This window comes from Convolutriloba macropyga, chromosome 15 (genome assembly GCF_964194025.1).
Source record: "Convolutriloba macropyga chromosome 15, txConMacr16.3, whole genome shotgun sequence".
NCBI lineage: Eukaryota > Metazoa > Xenacoelomorpha > Acoela > Convolutidae > Convolutriloba > Convolutriloba macropyga.
The window spans coordinates 31,897,838-31,918,344 of NC_134482.1; the positions used below are offsets into that span (position 1 = coordinate 31,897,838).

Sequence of the window (20,507 nt, forward strand, 5' to 3'; positions counted from 1 at the left end):
CTTAAGTCGAGGTCGTGACCTGGGGACCAAATGAACGCTTCAAGGGACGTCAAGAGTTCCTGGTTACACAGTCTTGACAAAAATGATTAGATTAATGAAATTACAAAAGTCGAAAGACGTACGGATGTTTGGAAACGCTTACTTTTAGAAACATTAAAATCTGTGAACGTCTGGACGGAGACGTTTTTTTTCTACGACGGTCTGAGCTTTCGGTCTTGGATCAGCCTGGAATTACAGGCCTTTAAATCTTATAAAAAAAGTTTAAAAAAACTTGTTATTAAACACAACAGCCGAAACTGAACAATGCAACTGGTTGACTTCGGACGTGGTGAGTCTATAAGTTGATAAAATTTTATTCAACTAACTTGCGGACATCTTTGGCAACATCGGTACTCATTATGTAGAATGCACCCGCACAAAAAGGCGGATAGGTTCGCCCGGGATAGTCCTCGTCACTAACATAGTACTTATCGATGTCTATTCTAGTTCTATTTATTCCGTAATAACATCTCCCCCCGAATAATCGTTTTCCTTCTCCCTGCTTAGATAGGAAAAGGCTTACAGGGAATATGTTTAAATACATATCGTCGTCTGTTTTTATGACGTAATCGAAGTTGCCGCACTCGTTAACTGCGAAGTCGATACCCATTTGGACTTTCAAGGTCAAGTTTTGATAAGTTTCCTTAATGTCCGCTTCTATGACGTCACCATACGCTTTTTGTTCCAATCTCAACCCTGACTTAGGGTTTATATCTTTCCCCACAACGAATACCACTTTGAAAGAAACAAGACCAGATGAGTTCTTCAAGTTCCTCAAATTTGATTCGGATGCCCATGTTTTGCGTATTATTTGTCGTCTTTCGTAATTGGTCGCTTGTGATGTGACTAAAATGAGCACCTTTCTTTGAATGGCAACCTTTGTTGGTAGCCTGTCACATTTGTTAAATGTCTTTGTATTGATCCAAATTGGAGGTCTCGAGTCAGTCCAAACGCGATGATAGTCGTACAACTGAAGCAAAAATGCCTAATTTAGATGTCTAATTTGAGTTTGAAAAACAGTTTAATTTTCGAGAAAAATTGGGGTACAAAAAATTTCAGAATAAACTAACGGATGTTTTACTGGTACGCTATTTGTTAGTTTATATTTTGTCAGGGGGTCTAAGCTGAGGCAAATATATTGAAAATGCATCAGTACTTGATGCCAACAAGGATATCTTATTTGCAAATCCATTGTGCTGAACAACACACCACCTGATATTAAATCTTGCATTTAAGTAACTCCTACAACAACTATTTTTGCGTTTCATTAATCCTCATGGCTTCATTTCTTTAGTAAAATTTACTTTGAACAAGAAAAACTTCAATACAAGCGGTTTCAAGTTTGTTTTTTGTACAAATAACTTTAAGAGTTTCCCCTATCTCTCTCTCTCTCTCTCTCTCTCTCTCTCTCTCTCTCTCTCTCTCTCTTGTCTCTCTTCTATCTCCTCTTAATTCTCTTCTCGTCTGCTTTCTTTCTCTCTTCTCTCCTCTCTTCTCTGGTCTCGTTTCTCTCTTCTCTCTGCTCTCTTCTCACTTCCCTGATCTCTCTGCACTTTTGTCTATATACTGGCCTTCTTGTTGGGGGTATACAAAGGAAATTTAGCATTGATGTTCTAAAGAAAAAAGAGGTGGATTTCAAAATTTTCAAAGCCTTTTGCTAAAGTCAGATAACTGACGAAGGATACAAAATTTTAGAACTATTTAATACAAATTTGACATAGAACTTAAAACAAGTTGTTAAGATCGACTTATCTATGTCAGAACATAGAAATGAGACAAATTGGAAAGTTTTCCTAAGTTTTTTGCTCGCAACAGATTTTATTTAAACTAAAGATTGAGGTAAAATCTTTAGAACACAGAATTTACTAACCATGAGTTAGCCTCACTGGTCGCATCAATTTTTACTCGCCTTCTTGTTGGAAACATACAAAAGAAATTTAGCTTTGATGCTCTAAGGATAAAAGAAAGAGGTGGATTTAAAATTTTATTATAAAAAAGAGATGAAGAATATAATGCAATAAATGATCTCAACATAAGGGATATCATGAATATTTAGCAGTTAGGAAGAGAAGTAATCAGAGTATAGTTATTGTTTGATTTTTTGGGATACTGTTTGAATACTGAACTGATGAAAAAAACGTCTCCTATTTATAGGCTACAAAGTGGGAATTCGTTTTCCATTTTATTAAAAATGGGATAAAAGATCCCATTGTGGGATAAAACCCTCCATTTTTCCAGTTTGGGATAAAACTTTCCATTTTCTGTTTTTGGGATAAACTTCCCATTTTTACTATTTTTTTTAGTACATTAGTTTACCTCATCCGGCTGCTAAGACTATATACACGAAACTAGCCAAATAGAGATTTCTGAGTTTGACAAACAGGTTTGATATTTCTTTTATAAAAATCATATGTTAATATACTGCACTTTTTTAGATGCAATAAAGCGACAATAATAATGGAAGGGCAGAACAAAGTTTAAAATTATAAGTTTATTGATTCTGTGATCCCTCTAGTTCGTTTATTCTTTTTTGTAGAAATTTGTTTTTGTTCTGCAGATTTGCGTTCTTCTGATTCTCACGTAGAAAATTTTGTTCTAGGCCAAAAGTATAAGTGTCCCGCTTGTTATGTAGATCTGCAGAGATTAATTGATATGGGATGGTCAAATTTTGCTTGTCCAGTGCTATATTCTTGACTCTATACGTTTTCAATTTTGAGTTGAAGGAATGTATTTTGTATAATTTTCCTTCTGGCAGTATGCGATACTGGAGCCCCCATTGTATTTCGGGTGTCCTCTAATTTTAGTGTTCTGTGCTTTCTCTTCTGCAAATTTTTGTCGTTCTAGCCGTTGGTTCATTGTCAGCACTCTTGGTTGTATAGGGCATATCTTTGCGATTGGTCTTAAATGCGTCTCCGTTGGGGCAATTGTCACTTCTGTCATACTTAAGTTGTCGGTTTTTTCCTCTCCCCTCCCGATGTACAATATTTGTACATTTTTTCCTGGTGCTGATGTTGTAGCTTGTCCTGGTTGTTGTTGCTGTTAATGTTGTTGTTCTCCCATGAAATCTTCAAATGTATCCCGCAATATGAAATCCTCCAGATCAGGCATTGTCTCAAAATCTCAAGATGGAAACAACATAAGTGTCTATTATTGAAAAGATGTATAAAAAAATAATTAATTGAATTTCTTCTTTTTTAAAGTTTGTTTAGACGGGGGAGGTTGGATTATCTCAATTTTCATCGAATGCAGCATTTTTTCATTCCTAATTGCACTATACAGTGGGTGCGGAATGTGTGGATACAAATTAAAGTGGTGTTCTTTCATTTCAGTTACTAAAAACTCAGCATCATCTTGCTGTTTGTCATTAGTTGTCTCATTTTTGAATATAGAAGTCGTAATAGAAGTGAATAAGATATTTTAAGTGGCAAATAAAACGATTTCGAGAAACAGAAGCTCCGTGTATTTTATGTTTTTGTAGGGCTTTAATAATCGTTACACAATTCGGATAGTAAACTTCAAGAAAAGAAAAGCGTCAAAATAAATTCCGCATTGCTCTAAGATAAATTGTGTATAACCAAACATTTCTATATAGCGGTTATCAAAGAAGTTAGGAGAAATTAAGGCGTCTAAGCCGACTGTTCTCTTTGGGTTGTTAAAATAAGGTATATATTCACTTTTAAAATTATCTTTTGAAACAAGAAGTTCTTTAGAGAAGGTTTGTATAGCATCTTTCATCTCGTTATTAAATTCAATTCCGCGCCAACAATTTTTTAATCTTTAATTCTTTGTCAGTAAAGTATACATAAATTTTTATTCCTGTGTGCTTAAAGTGTTACTCTAACTGTTTAGCTAATTTATTCCTTAACCTGGGGTCGTCGCCACACATTATCTTAGGCATAGCAGCACATGTTATACCGTCTTGCATAAGTATCTTTTGTAATTCGCAAAATACTGAACAAATTTTGCTGGCTTCGTATGGATGAGAGTTATAATCTTCTTTCTTTATAAGAAGGTATAATATTTGCTGACTATACTCATCTTGAAAGTGTATTAGCTCGTGGTTAGCCAAATTCTCCGATCCGACATTTTTGAAGTTTTTTTTACGATATTCCTCTTTAAGTTGGAGTATCTCTTAGAGAGGGAGGCAGTAAAGCCTGTGTTTAATACTATTTCTCTTGATTTAGTATGAATAATAGGCATATTAGGGTCTAATATTGAATGTTCGTCAAAAGTAATATAGCTATTGCACTCAGCGTTCAGGTCGGTGGATCCAGATATAGTATTCGTAGTTGTATTTAGCATAAAAGAACTATCAAGTTCTTTGTATCTTTTGATAACTGAATAAGTAAATTTGTTATTTTTGTGTGTTGTTTGAAATATCACATATAGTAAATCGAATTATCACTTTATTTAGAATAACTTGATGGTTTTTATGCTTTTCAATAACCAAGGGAAATAGTTTTTCTTTCTTAGTACAAATAGTATTTATAAAGCACAACTCGGTTTTTACTGTAGTCCCATTAGGTACAAAAAAGTGCCCTTCGGAAAGATATCTTGCTCACAAAACTTTTGCCTGTAGAGAAATGTAGACTTAGGTGGAATATATAAAGGTTGATGTATTATGACTGCGTTTATTTTAGTGACCTGGGGATACTCCATTTCATTATATAGTGAATCATAGCTCAGGACTTCTTTATCTTCTGCTTTTAATTCTACTGCTGGAATATCGAAGCATAGTGCTTTAAGAAAAGTTTGACAAAAGTCTACTCCTGATAAGCTAAAATTTTCTCCTCAGTAAGCCATACTCTATATTTTGCTCTATATTTCCCATTTGTGTCAAAGTATGAGGTTAGTATAGTGTAACCTATAATACGTATTTCGGAGCCGTAATAAGTTCTTGTTTTTTTGACTGAAGTTTGAATGTTTATTTGCTGTCCCAATTGGTAAAGTTCAATAAACCGTGAGTAATTCTTTATAGTGCATTTTGATCCTTGATCTATCATAATTCTTTTTCTAAGCCACTAAGTTTTTTATTTTCTCCAGTAGCAACGTGATATAGACTCAAAAAAACTCGAGCTTTCGGGTTTTATGTGCTATTCTTTTTTTTCGGAGACCCTATTAGTCTAAAGGAAATAAATCTGAGATAGCGTCAAAATAATCAACATTATTTTCTTCTTCTTGAATCCAACGAACATTATTTTTATTTTTTGCATTGTAAGACATGGTGTCTTGTTGTAGAGTAGGCCCTATAATACTATGTGCTTGGTTTCTATTGAGTTGGCTGTTTTCGTGCTCATAGAATCGTTTAGCAGCATATTCATTTTGCCGAAATAAACTTTCTCCGGGAAAACTTTGCTCATATTGCTTATTTTGGTTAAATCTTTTTCCGTACTTGCAACTGTTCTGGTTAATGTAGAATGAATTTGGGTTTTTGTGCTCGGTTTTTATAACTATTATTTCTACTACTGTATTTAGTGTTATTTCACACGCCTCGTCTGTAGTTATTACTAAAAGTAGGCATGATCTCATTTTTCTCTAATAGTTCCTTTCTAATCTTTTGCACTTCGTCGTCTATCTTCTTTTGTTATAAGAAGACATAGAGTGTCCGTGATTTCTACAATACTATAGAAGAATCTAGTATTATTTGCTCGTTCTTTTAAATTCGGGTCTCTATTGAAGTTGTTTGTACCGTGTATAGCACTAACTTCGTTGTTTTTTATAAAGCTTGTAAGTTCCTTATTTTGAGTCTCTAAAGACGACATTTCGTCTAATGGTTGTTTAGCCATATTTTCACTCATAGCTATGCAAGTTTAATCTTGTTTGATAAGATGTTTTTTTAACCATCCCAACTTTCATTAGGTTTCTTGATACGCCGTTCATTGGCCTTTCGATTTAGTGATGGGGGTTGTAATCCCCTTACAGCAAAATCAATATAATTTTGTTCTCCTTGTCTAGATTGTTTTATTGCTTCTTGGGCTCGATTAGCGTTAGTTACATTTGTTAAATCTTCTGGCCAACCTTTATCAACCGCGTGCTTGACTCTATGAAAATAATTTTTTATTAATTCACCTTCCTGTCTAGAAGGATTTTCTACTTTTCTACTCTAATCCATGCTTAAATTTTTCATTACCGTCAGTAAATATATCAAGGAAGTCTTCTTTAATATCATTTAAGACTTTTCTTAATCAACATTGGTAAAACATTCTAAAGCTGTATCCATTCTAAAGCCAGATGCTCTCTGTTTTTTCTCATAAATCTTTTTCTTATCACCGTCAGTAGGAACAACTGCTAACAAAAGTTTTACTTTTCGATCATCAGAATTCCAAAAGTCAAGAGCACTCTGACTGTGATCGTTACCTTAAAATGTAGTTAAAGATACATTATTCAAAGAAATAGGAGCATCAGCCATTTTTATTTAAACTGCTTGGACGTTGCCAAGTTTTTAATTTATCTAAGATATATTAAATGTTTTTGTAAGAACCGGAGACGACTTTAAACAGTCTAGGAATTACGTCCTCTGGGTATAGTTTCTCTTTTTTTGAGAACTTAGAAAACTTTCAAAGCCTTTTGCTAAAGTCAGATAACTGACGAAGGATACAAAATTTTAGAACTATTTAAAACAAATTTGACATAGAACTTAAAACAAGTTGTTAAGATCGATTTATCTATGTCAGAACATAGAAATGAGGCAAATTGGAAAGTTTTCCTAAGTTTTTTGCTCGCAACAGATTTTATTTAAACTAAAGATTGAGGTAAAATCTTTAGAACACAGAATTTACTAACCATGAGTTAGCCTCACTGGTCGCATCAATTTTTACTCGCCTTCTTGTTGGAAATATACAAAGGAAATTTAGCTTTGATGCTCTAAGGATAAAAGAAAGAGGTGGAATTTAAAATTTTAATATAAAAAGGAGATGAAGGATATGATGCAATAAATGATCTCAAAATAAGGGATATCATGAATATTTAGCAGTTTGGAAGAGAAGTAATTAGAGTATAGTTTTTGTTTGATATTTTGGGATTTTCTTTGGAAACTGAACTGATGAAATAAACGTCTCCTATTTATAGGCGACACAGTGGGAGTTTGTTTCCCGTTTTAATAAAAGTGGGATAAAAGATCCCATTGCGGGATAAGACCTCTCATTTCTATTTTGTGATAAAACTTCCCATTATCTTTTTTGGGATAACTCTTTTTTACTATTTCTTTTTAGTACATTAGTACATCTATTTTCTCCACTCTCCGCTAGTTTTTCTTTTTGTTTTATCTAATCTCTACTCCTGTTAGGAAGCTCTACTTTTCGGCCTCTTCTTTCTATTCTCTTCGCTCTGCTCACAACTGCCTCCTCTCTTCTCTTGTCCGTATTTTCTCTTTTCTCTCTTCTTTCTCCTCTTTAATCAACTCCCTTTTCTCTTCCATTGTTTTTTGTGAATTTGAGTATTTGCGTCAGTGGTTATTCTGAAGGAATTGTAAAATACTTTTTCATATTTTCATCATTTCGAGAATAAGTCAGTGTTGTATTTGATACTTCTCTGGAAAATAAAACTCTTACATCATCCGAATTCAAGAACTCTTGTTGCAATCTAATTTGCACGATTCATCTTTACAGTTGGTAGACCAAACAAGAGGAAACTCTCATCTACGTTTAATACAAACATAACAACAATTTCTTGACTTTTCAAAAACGAACATACCGAAACTCTCTTACGTTGAAACGATCAAACATTCTCAACATTCATTACGCAAAAACAGATGATTCTGACGAAACTAAATATTCCAAAAATTTCTTACGTTTGAGAACCAACAGAAAATTTCCTAAAAATTCAAAGTCAATTCTGTTTTGTCTTCTGAATTAGTGCGGTTATTATAAAAACAATTTTAATGATAGTTTTGGAGCAACCTCCATTAGGCAATCACATTTGAAGCAACGACAGATGGTTCTTAAATCCACTTTTTCCAAGCTGTTTCCGCGTTTTGTTATTTTTGTCGCTTCTGTCGTCAAGTTTAAACGTTTCCACATAATAATTGGTACCACCACATTGTAGCGCACCGCGAAACAATTTTTGGAATGTTCCTCAACTTGTGGTTGAACAAATTGAGACACTTTCCAAAAAAAATCATTGCCGTAGTTTGCAAGTTGATTTGTTTTTTTTTTTCGGGAAGCAGCATTCCATATTTGAGTAAAATTGTTTAAACTCACGGAGACAGTTACATACCTTAAAAAGGAAACTTGTTTAAAATTTTCACTAAAAACTTAAGAATATAGCAAAAATTAAAAGCAGAAACTAAACATAAAAACAATACTAGAGGAAAAACGAATGAAACCAAAGATTCTGGTCCAGCTATTTTTAATTGTTACGCTAAAATTCAAAAAAAAACTCCATTAGAGAACTCTAAGGCACTAAAAAACAACACAAAAACTTGTGAAAGAAAATCAAAACATTAAACAGTAAAAATTAGTTTATGAGTAGGGTCTAGCAAAAAAGTTGAACCAGTTTTTGCGAAAAATTCTTAAAAAACTTCAATAACAAATTTAAAATAACGTGACCCTAAAACCAAATTTCAGTAGGTTAGGGAGACAAAAAAGTGAAATGAAGATTTTGTTGTGTTGCTAACTTTGAGGGATCAGTATTGAAGATACAGAAATTGGTATCAATTATAAAATGCTGAAAAAACAAAACACTCAAAAAACAACATTTCATTTGTTGACAAAAAGTGAAGCTGGAATCAATTATTTTTACACCTTTTCATGTTTGGCATAAATTTATATGGCTAAAATATAAAAGAAGTTATGTGAAACCGATCCCTATTAATATAAAATCGATGCTTTTTAAAATTTACCTTTAGAACTTCACTTACAAAGTGTATCAGTAACCGTTTGAAACAACACAAAATATTATAAACAATTGTTACATAAACTGTGTTTTAGCACACTTTGTGTTCCTATATTTATTCTAGCATCCAGTTTAGTATAGCCACCGCTACAGATATGATAAGGCTTATTTGTTCTATTTGGCCATTAAACAAGCAAAGAAGCAAGTCATTGTTGTGTTGGCCTCGAAAAAACTTTTGAGGCCGTTGATTTAGGTAAACTTTAAAATCTCTTAAAAAATTCAAGTGTTTTGTCATTTTTGCAAGCGTCTATTGGTGCCAAAAAAAATCCCTTCCAGAGAAAGTTGCTTGCGCTTTCAGGTACTTCTCCTGTTAATGCGGAAAGCGCTTAAATTTTGTGAAAGTGGTTTCCACAAAGCAATTGAGAGCCTTAAAATGAAAAATGGGATTGAATAAATGTGAAAATTGGTTACGTTCGGCGGTAAGGGCATCATTTTTTATCTTTTTAATATTTCTGCCGCTTCATTTTACCATTTTACCATGTAATGCTTTAAGTTTACTAAAATGCCCAATTCTTTGGGGATCCCGATTCCGTCAAGCATATTTTAACGCGGAAAGCAGTTTTCACTTAACAATTCCAGTTTTAAAATGACTGAAACTTCTATATAGGGCACCGTCTTTTCGTTCAAGAAGTTAGATAGTATGTTTCACCCGCACAATGTATAAACATAGAAAAAGTGAAATCTGAAAATAAAAACAAGTAAATTTTTTGAAAAATTTGGTACCGGTTGACGTTCGTACAAGTCTTTTGGCTAATGGGCTCTAAATTCTTTTTGATAGTCACCATAAATTGGTAAATGAAAATTAAATCCGTTCGGAACCGTTATTTGTCCTTTCAAAAACATTCTATTTCATCTTGTTGAACGCTTGAACGAAAAAATTTGTCATTAAAATTTCTAATTTTTCTAATTAAATTTAGGCATCAAAGATTCTAGTTAGTGCCCCATTAACGTTTATCTTAACTTAGGAAACGTGAGATAAGACAGCTTTTTCCGGATAAATCGAAAATTGTTATTCTATAACTTTCCACTTATGGATCCTTAGTGTCATAGGCTAAAAAATTGTGCGAAATAGGTAGGATAATAACTTTCCCATAAACTATTAAGATTACATCTTTATCACAAAGGAAAGTTCTAAAATTTAAACTTTACCCTATTAGGAAAGTTCCATGATCACAACTTTACCATAATAGTTTTAAAGTTCTATGACATCAACTTGTTCATAAAATGAAAATTATAAGAAAACAAATTTTTCACGTTAAATAACTGCAGCTTCATAATGACACCACAGACATTAGAAACAAGTAGTAAAGGTTTTCTAGGATTTTCAGGAGGTCTCTTAACTATCTCCCACTCCAAGAACTTTTGTTTACTTATGTGGCAAATATTCTAGCAGACTAAAAAAAATGGAGACTCGGATAGCTGGAATGAAAAAGCTCCCGGATGTTTCTTTTAGTGGTTCTGACCTATCCGAGAGCTTTTTTTTCTGCTATCTGAGTCTCTAATTTTCATCCGTGCCATCCGAGTGTCTGCCCTTTTCTCCATGGGCTATCTTTTTCATTCATATGATTACTGTGCTATTTGTTTCCATTTCAAACGGAAACAAATAGCACAGTAATCATTTGAAAGAAAAACATAGCCCATGAAGAAAAGGGCACAAGACGACACTGACTTTTCATAGAAGACATAATAGGACGTCGGATTTTTATAACTTTTTGAATTTGCAAGTCAACCCAGGTTAGCGGTAATTGTGAACTAGGAGAACGTGAAAGTAGTTTTGTTTGTTTTGATGTAGCTAACTAGTAAATGTTATCCTCATTTATTCCCCCTCACACGTTTTCCTCATGCCCTCCTCTCCCGTGAAAACAACTGGTGGTTTGACAGCAGAAAACATTTCATGTGATGACGAAAACCCATTATCGCGACCCTAATTGTCCTCAGTAAAACTCAAAATTTCAATTCAACTTTTTAAGATTGAATATGCCTTAACGATATAACGGAAACGTTCATCCCATAGGTTGTAAAGATTTTAGTGAGAACCTAAGGAAAGCATTAAGAAGTGTGAAAGTTTTAAGCGGTCAACGTTCTTTTGTCTAAGTGTGATAACAAGGAAACAGAAAGATCTCTTGATTCTGTGCGTGGCATAGAAAACTCCTCAAATTTAATTATTTCATACCGTGAAAGGCTTCATCAAAGGTTTATGTGAAAAAAATAACGTCTAATTTCGTAAACAGATTTTTTCTCCCGGCAGATCGCAAGTAAAAGCGTCTCATTTTTTGCGAAAGTGTTTCCGAAAACAACCAAAAAGAACACCAGGCGACGTGTATTTGCCCAGTTTTACATCAGGACAACCCGCAGCTTTAGACGTCACCATTACGTCCCCACTGCAAGCCAGTTTTATCTCAGATGCGGTGAGGACAAGTGGTTTTCCTCTAACCCTAGCCGAAGACAGAAAGATGGGGCGTTATTATCAGAAGTGCAGAGATATGGGCATCCACTTCATACCATTGGCGTCAGAAACATTTGGCGGACTGTCCGAACAACGCAGAAAACATTGAAAAGAATAGCTCTTTTTATCTGATAACAGAGGTTTCCAGCCCTTAGGCCTATCAGTAGCATTCAATCGCCTCACTCAAGTGGTATCAATAAGTGCCATGCGTGGCTCAGCTACAGTGCTGATTGCAAGAAATGATGGAGACTGTCACATCCAATTACGCCACTATGCCCAATGAGAGGGTCAAGAAAGTCCGGTTCAAGAACTCACTAACCTCAAGTGATACCGGACTCACTTTATGAGAGGGGGGCCCTTTTTTATGTTTAAATGTCTCCCAATGAGTGGGGAGTTCAATTAATTTTACTTGTCTTTGTCCTCATCCATCAGCAGAGGAACTTCGAAATCACCGCAGGAAACGAATTTTTTCAAAAACAACTAACTGAAAGTACAACTGCTCCTCTTTACGTTCTTACCTGATAAAGTGGGGAGAACTTCAGCAAATGAGACATTTTAGAAAAAGCATTCACGACTTGTTAAATTTTTTAATCACGAGTTTTTATTTTTACCTGACAAAAGTGGGGAGAACATAAACGAAAATTTCACGCGTGGAAACTGGAAATAGACAATTGAATTTAGAATCATTGATTTGTTGATCTGTTGAATTAATTATCATAGTTATTATAACCAAGTTAATTATAAATAAAAGAATGAAAAAAAGAGAAAAAACTAAACTTTTTTATCTATTTCATTTTATGCCTGTACAAACTCCCATTTTTGAACTCTTCTAACGGATGTTTGAAACATCGGAATTGTTTAAACACTATCAAATTGGCAGAGTTCTGCTAAAATCTAAGTTAATTTGTCATAAAGGTCATTAACTGCCATTTATCAGCATATCTTGCCTTTGTTTCATACTTTGACACAACACGAAACAATATCTTGCTCAAATCATTGTTTTTTTGGTTTTCATGCAATCACTGCTTGACTGAAGAACATATGTAGTTGGTGTGCTAGATTCCTGATAATTTGACAATCAAAACCTACTTCGGCTAACAAGAAATTTTTTAATAAATATTGGAGATTTGGACTAAGTTTTCAGTGAGCTAGAAAACCAGTTAATGAAAACAACAAAAAACAAGATACCATATATCCGCCGGATTTTTGGTTAAGTTTTAGCATGAAATGCCTAAATACTTTTAAATCAGAAAATAAAATGATCAAAAGCCAATGAAAAATAAAAAATTGAATTAAAAGTTCTTTTGCAAGTTGTTGGTAAACCAGAACCAAACGAATCAAGCGTTTTGAACTTAAGTGTTGAGTTCCTAAATTCATATTACCTCGCCTGATCTAGTTCCTTTCAGTGCTGCAGCAGGACCGCCCTCGAAAAAGTGGTATGTACATTTCAAGAAGTAATATGTAGAAATAAGCAAGGCAGGTAAACCTATGTTCAACCAGTTTATCTAATATCTTCTCCCACTTTACCAATATTATAGAAAAACAATCAGAATTTATTTTAAAAATTATCTGATTTCTGAGGTATTTTTTGAAACCCAGTTTTTTACCTAATCGCCTGAAATTGTCCTCATGTTTGACCTGATTCGCTTGTCCTCAATTAAATCAACTCGATCCATGTTTTACACTAAATCCTAAATTGTTACTCAAATGTTATCACAAAATACTCAAATTTGCACTATATTACATAAATTACTCCCCTTTTTACCATATTTTTGGTAACTGAATGAAAACTTATCAAAGTTTTTCCCCAATTTTCAATTATTTTGCACAAAATTTATTAAAAACTAGTCGATTGTCAACAAATTTCCTCAACTTTTATACATTTAAACATTTATACAAAATTTAAGCAGTTCAACTCAATTTACCCAAAATTTACCAATAAAACAAACATTCAAATTTGAAAAAAATACTCAATTTTTACCTAATTTGCCCATAAAATACCAGAACGAAAATGCTCAAACTTTTAAATTTTTTACCAAATTTAGCCAGATTTTATTACAAATTAACCAAAATTTCAAAAGTTTTTTAAAAGCTTTTTTAAAAACCTACGCTGTTCTTAAAAAATTCTTAACAACTCTAGTCAGTATTTCTTTCTGCTTAAACAGATTTCACAAAATTACTCAAATTTTAAACAATTGATAAAAACGTTCATGAAATTTAATCTAAAAAAATTGCCCAAATTTCCCAAGACCCCCAGACTTTACACGAACTATAAATACTTAAGTTTTTAACATATTAAATATGAACACAAAAGTTTTCAAGTGATCCGATCAGTAGTAATAACTACCTCATAAAAACACACAAAAACTTTCTCTTGCATCAGCATAATTGAGCTGTCAAGTTATCTTTGGGGAAATCACGTGAAATAAAATTAGTCTTTGGTGTTAGAACACCTAAATAATTATTTTTAAGTACGGGGAAGGAACAGAAGTGATAGAAGTTTGAGTCAAGCCAACCAATTGAATTGCATTCACGGTTATAATATTTTTTGTTGAAATTCACTATTCTGTTTTAAAACAACCCTGCTAAAGTAGTTTTAATTGAATGCATATTCCTTGCCTATTCAAACCACCACTTACAGCGATGTCTAATTTTTATAAATCCTCGCTGAATAATACTTCCAGCGATGATTAATTTTATCCCTCATCTCCTCCAACATTCTACTTGATCTGTAGCGAAAATTTCTCCGCCGGCGCATTAAATCAAATAAGTGGTTGCGTCAAGTAGAAACCAAAACAAGAAAGCTTTGAAACAAGTTATTTTAAATTTTGCAAAGGCGTGATTAGAAATTTGCGTTGCAATTATAGACTTCTATAGAAATTCTTTGAAACCATTTTTTCGAAAAATTTTAATTGTTAGGTAAATTTGGCCCAAAGTGCTTCTTCTCTAAAATAGTTCCCGACGAAGAACATCGTTGTGAAACCAAGAAAAACTAATTAGAGTAACAATAAATTTTTCAATAAATTAGGGAATTTTGCAAAAAAAAATTAGTGAACCAGAAAACCAATTAATGAAAACCAAAAAAATAACATGCCAAATATCCGACGGAAATTTTAAATAAGTCTTGGCAACAATCGCCTTAAGCACTTTTAAATTGGAAAAAAATAATCAAAAACCAATGAATAATGCAAATATGCGCCAAAACTTGCTTTGCGTACAAAGTTCTCTTGCAAATTGTAGGCAAACAGGAACAAACCGAACCACGCGTTTTGAGCTAACATGTTGATTTAATAATTCATACTACCCCGCCTGATCTGGTTCATTTCAATGCTGCAGCAAGACGGCCCTTTAAAAGTGCTATTCACATTTCCAGAAGTGATATACACAGTAAAGCAAAACGGGTCACTCACCCTTTTTTGAAACAGTTCATCTAATATCTTCTCCAATTTTACCATTATTATCGAAAAACTATTAAAACTTATCAAAAATTATCTGACTTTTTGCAGTCTGATTCCAGATTAAAACCAAAATTTTAAACCTAATTTGAAATCTAATTTTTGACATAGTCGCCAGAAATTGTCCTCAATTAAATCAACTCGATCCAAAGTTTACCCTAATTTATTGCTCAACTTTTATCAAAAAACACGCAATTTTGCATTATATTACAATACTTTTGGTAAATTAATCCAAACCTATCTAATTTTTTACCCATTTTTTAGTCAATTTACACAAAATGTATCAAAAACTAGTCAATTTTGAACAAATTTTGTCAATTTCTAACCATTTTTTCCTAAATTTAACCAACTTTTACCCTATTCTAATCTAATTCACACAAAATCTTCCCAATTTCAACTACTTGCACCAATTTTGAACCAATTTTAGCCACAATTTATTGGAAATTACCCAATTTTTTTTCATTTTTAAAATATATTTTTTTAAAATCTGCGTTATTCATAAACATTTCATAACAACCTTAGTCAGTATTTCTTTCTGCTTAAACAGAGTTCACGGAAATTACTCAAATTTTAAACAACTGATCAAAAAATTCTAAAAACATTCTCGTGGCTCAGCACAATTGAGCTGTCAATTTATCTTTGGACAATTCACTTGAACAAAAAATTAGTGATTGGAGTTGGAACACCTAAGGAATTACTTTTGAAATGATGGGGACAAACTGATTTGATAGAATTTTGAGTCCAGCCAACCAGTTGACTTGAGTTCACGGTTACGACCTCTTTTGTCCAATGTCATAGTTTTGTTTTAAAAAAACCTGCTAAAGTAGTTTTAATTGAAAGCATATTCCTTGCCTATTTAAACCAGTATTTACAAACTCATTTCAAATAGGCCATAAAGCAGTTAATATTACCTCATATTGCGTAATATGTACGTCTCGATATTTTCATATTTACGGTTCATTAGGTAATTTTAGCTTATACACATGTGTCGGCATTATTGAACTCAAGCGATTGAAGAATAACCTATAATACAGAACGCAGGCTCATTTATGTTTCACAAAATGGTCAAAAACTCCCGTTATTGAACTTTTACTAATTTTAAAGTTAGAACTACATCACATTTTCGTCATAAGTATATTGCATGTTCTCATTGCATACACACACACACACACACACACACACACAAAAGATCTGATTTTAATGTTCCACTCTCCCGTACCTAACCTTCAGAGATCATCAGTACTGAATCAGAACAATTTCAGAGAAATAAAGGTTTTCAGTACTGAATCAGAGATAATTCAGAACAAATTCTGAATTTCTCTGATTCAGAGAAAAATTCAGAATCAACTTTCTCTGAAAATCACTGAATTAGAGCAAAATCAGAATAACAATTTCTGAATCAACTCTGATTCAGAACAAAAATCACAAATTTTTTAAAGCAGCAAAACAAACAAAATTGTGCAAAAAACCGGCTCCGAAATAGGTCTTTGCAATAATAGCAGTGATAAAAGTAGGCATCTTGAGTTTTTTTGCACTTTTTAGAATATAATTATTAACTATAATTCTGATCACTTTTAGAACATCTACCGCATATCTGAGCACCTGGTTCTATGATGCAATTAGAGACTCTATGCTAACCAAGAACCTACAAAGATTTTGGTCAGAAAGTGTTTCTTTGAGAGAAAAACTGTCATTATAGAAAAATAATTTGCGACTTTCTCTATGATCAGTTATATAAAAACTCTTTGTGTTAAGGTAAATTATTTGTTTTTCTTGATTTTTATATAAAACTAAACCGTATGGACGCTTCCTACTTAATCTGCAAAAACGGCAAAAAAACACATATGAGAATAAAAGTTGTCATTATTTAAATAATTTGCAATTGCAACAGAGAATTTTTCAATTTTTCAAAAAAATTTTATATGAATACTCGTCAGAAAACTTAAACCCTTTCGACGATATAAGTAAACATATCTACAAAAATTTTGACTGAATTTTATAGTCGAAAGTGGTATAAATCGTAAAATACGGGAAAAAAAACCTTTGTCTCACAGTTACACAAAACTCAATTAGTAACGTCTCAGGTAGCGAATAAAATCTAATTATAATTTAATAACTGATCAGAAAGAAAGTAGCTACTTTGGCCATTGAGAAAAATTGTACCAAAATTATGTTACGTTTAAGAAGACATCCAATAGAGGATCTGCGAAAAAGGCCTTCAAGTCTCAATTGATATATCGTACAGAGAAGAAAGATAACAGTAGAGCTAGTTCCACCAAAAACTAGGTCGGTAATGGTCGCAAGGAGTGAGAATCTGTTTAAAACATGTAGAAAAATTTCTCCACCGACGCTTAAATTCAAATGAATTGTTGCGTCATGTAGAGACCAATACAGAAAGGTTCTAAAACAAATTTTTATTTATTTTACTAAATTTCTCAGATTTGTTGTATACGCCAAGCGTGTACGATAGCAAGTTCATATTTCAATTATCGACTGAAAAATTTTATCATTTTTTATACAATCAAGTGAACTGATTTTTCTTCCTACTTTTGAATTGATACTTTATTACTTGCTCGTAAGTAAACTTTTTGGATTTCGAGCCAATTGGAATACAGCTTCAGTTTTATGCTCCTCATTTTTTTATACATCAGTTATTCGAACCATGACGGAACCGTGACGGAAAACTTTAACAGTTGAAAAATTACGTGTTGGAGAAAAAGTTTTATATATGGGATGTCTGAGAAACGAATTGCTGATTGAGAAATGCACCTTCTAATTATGAAATATTGGTTAAAAACGTAGTTTCTCTGGAACTAAAATCCGCAAAACGTATTTTTTTGTTTAAACTTCAATGTTTGCAAAATCACTTTTTAAAATAAGCGTTTTCGGAAAACTCTCTGAAAAAAATTATATTTAAATGTCTATCAAAAAATTTTTATTTACTTCTAATTCTTCCGAAAAACTGCTTTATGATGTAAATTTGATTCGGAAAAAAAAACTTCAGATATTTTTTGTAAAAAAAACAGTAATAAAAAACTCCTTAAAATTTCTTATTCAAAAATGACTTTCAAAAAGACCATGTCTAGCAGAAAACCATTTTAAAATCCGATTGTTAAAGTTTTCCTGGGCGATTTCATATTCGTCAAGAACTGGAGTTTTATTGTTTACTATAGACAAAAACTTGTCAATTTTGAACAGATTTCATCAGTTTTTAAACATTTTTTTCTATGGCAAAAATTACCCAAATATTGATCAAACACTATACCAAAACCAAAATTAAATTAAAGGTTTTATTTTAACCCAATTTTAAAGTATTTCCAAAAACGACTAAGAAGGATACAAGAAAAATCAAAAGTCTTTTATCCATTTTATTTTATGCCTGTACAAACTCTCATTTTTGAAATTTTCTAACGAATGTTTAATTACTATCAAATTGCCGTAGTTCGGCAAAAACCTAATTTAATTTGTCAAAAATTTCATTGACTGCCCTTGTCATCAGCACATCTTGCCCTTGTTTCATACTATGACGCCAAACGAAACAATATCTTGCTCAAATTTTTTGTTTTTTGGTTTTTGTGCAAACACCGCTTGAATGAAAAACATATAGAGTTGGAGTGCTTGAATTTCTGATCATCTGACAAAAAAACCTACATCGGGTAACAAGAATTTTAAAAATGAACTCTGGACTTTTGAACCAAATTTTCACTGAGCTAGAAAACCTTTTATTGAAAACAGAAAAAACAGGATGCAATATATCAGCCAGAATTTTTAGTTAAATTTTCTTAAACTTTTTTACAATTGCCTTAAACACTTTTATATCAGAAAATAAAATGATCAAAAGCCAACGAATGATACAGATTTTCGCCAAAAATTTTGTTTAAAAAATCTCTTGCAAGTTGTTGGCAAACAGGAACGAACCGAACCAAGCGTTTTCAACATAGGTGTTGATTGCTTAAATGATTTCAGGCAGTGATATATCAAGTTAAACTAGACGGCTAAATCTATTTTGAACCTGTTTGTATAATAACTTCTCCCATTTTGCAAATATTATCGAGAAACTATTAAAACCTATCAAAAATTATTTGATTTTTCACAGTCTGATTCTAAATTATCAAAGTTTTTCAAACCTAATTTTTGAAAAATTCGCCAGAAATGGTCCTCGATCTTACTCAAATTTTATCAAAAAATGCCTAAATTTGCACTATATTACATCCAAATCCAACTCTTCCCTTTCTCTGCCATACATTGGGTAAATTAACCCAAAGTTACTTGAATTTTTACCCAATTTTCAATTTACACAAAATTTATCAGAAAACTAGCCAACTCAATTTTGAACAAATTTAATCAATTTTTATACATTTTTTCGAAATTTAACCAATTCAACCCAATTTACACAAGTGTTAGCAAAAGTTAACCAAAAATGGTCAAAAACTATACAAAATTAAATGAAGGGTTTTACTTAACACACTTTTTGCCCAATCTTCATTTAACTTACCCACAGTTTACCAAAAATCATCCTATATTGTAAATAAAAATACTCAATTTTTACGTAATTTGGCCAAAATATACCAAAAACTTAAAAAAAATAACGTAAATTAACCAATTTTTTGCCAATTTTTCCGACCTAATTCGCACAAAATCTTCCCAGTTGGCTCTCACCTTGACAAACTATATGGTTTTCTTGTTGAGTTTTGCTAGATCGTAGAATCGGCAAGGCAAAGTTTTAGTTGAGCTTTGTCAAAAGAAGTTAGCAACAGTATTACCACTGACTGAAGTCTTAGTACGAGATTGAACATAATTTATCACTAAAGATACTTTCAACTTGAATAAAATTAAAATTACATTCCCTTAAATCATTTATAGGAGTCCTTTTAACGATTTATACAGTCATTTAAAACAATATTGCTACTGGTTTCTGATTAGTTACCCAAGCAGAGTCATTTAGGTCAATATTAACTTAGTAAAAATCAGGTTACTTCTCCAATTGCTTTTGTTGACATACCTAAGGCTGGCAAATATGTAATTACAAAAACCTGAAACAAAAGAATTTGATCATGAACAAACAATTAACAGACCACATGAATAATATAATAAGGAAGTTTGCTTCTTTTTTACTAAAGATTAAAAAAAATGCAGTTTTCCACCATATAAATGCCAATAGCCACCTCTGTAGATATGATGAAATAATTTTTGCTACGTTCATTGATAGCTTAGAAGTTACTCTAACCAAGTGCTGAATTCTTTGGGTGCTCAGGGTTTTTCTTCTCAAAATCGGGTTGTACAGTTTTTCCGTCCCAATTTCGGCCATTTTCAACCCTTTCGAACTCTAAATATTTTTTAGTTTCAAAAATTATGTCCTGCTTTTATGGTTTTTGCTGCTGTTTAGAAGTGGCGTCAATATTGCCGGCCCAATTTTTTGAACTCATCTAAGAGTACGGTCGCAATCTTTACAACTGGCCGTTTCAGCTCACCATGCGCTATTTTTGATTCTTGTTAATAGCACAAAGCAGATATTGCATTATTCGTCCAAATTTGTACTCATAACGCTTCACAGAGTCATCCACTAACCAAACTAATACGCCTTTTTTCAGATTTGCACAACAACTTCTTTTGACCACTTCAATCTTTGTTTCCTTTTTGGGAGATATGCGCGGGTCCATCTTTTCCAGATCATG

At 32.6% G+C, this 20,507-nt stretch overlaps 1 protein-coding gene across 2 annotated transcripts in view; it reads right to left on the bottom strand.

The window, feature by feature from the left end:
• Nucleotides 1-20,507, bottom strand: part of LOC142354003 (beta-1,3-galactosyltransferase 5-like) — a 37,752-nt gene that overhangs the window by 14,326 nt on the left and 2,919 nt on the right. For both annotated transcript variants that reach the window (XM_075406249.1, XM_075406248.1), the window contains exon 2: nucleotides 366-1,009. In XM_075406249.1, the coding sequence (XP_075262364.1) occupies nucleotides 366-1,009 (644 nt within the window). The remainder of the gene's footprint in view (nucleotides 1-365; nucleotides 1,010-20,507) is intronic.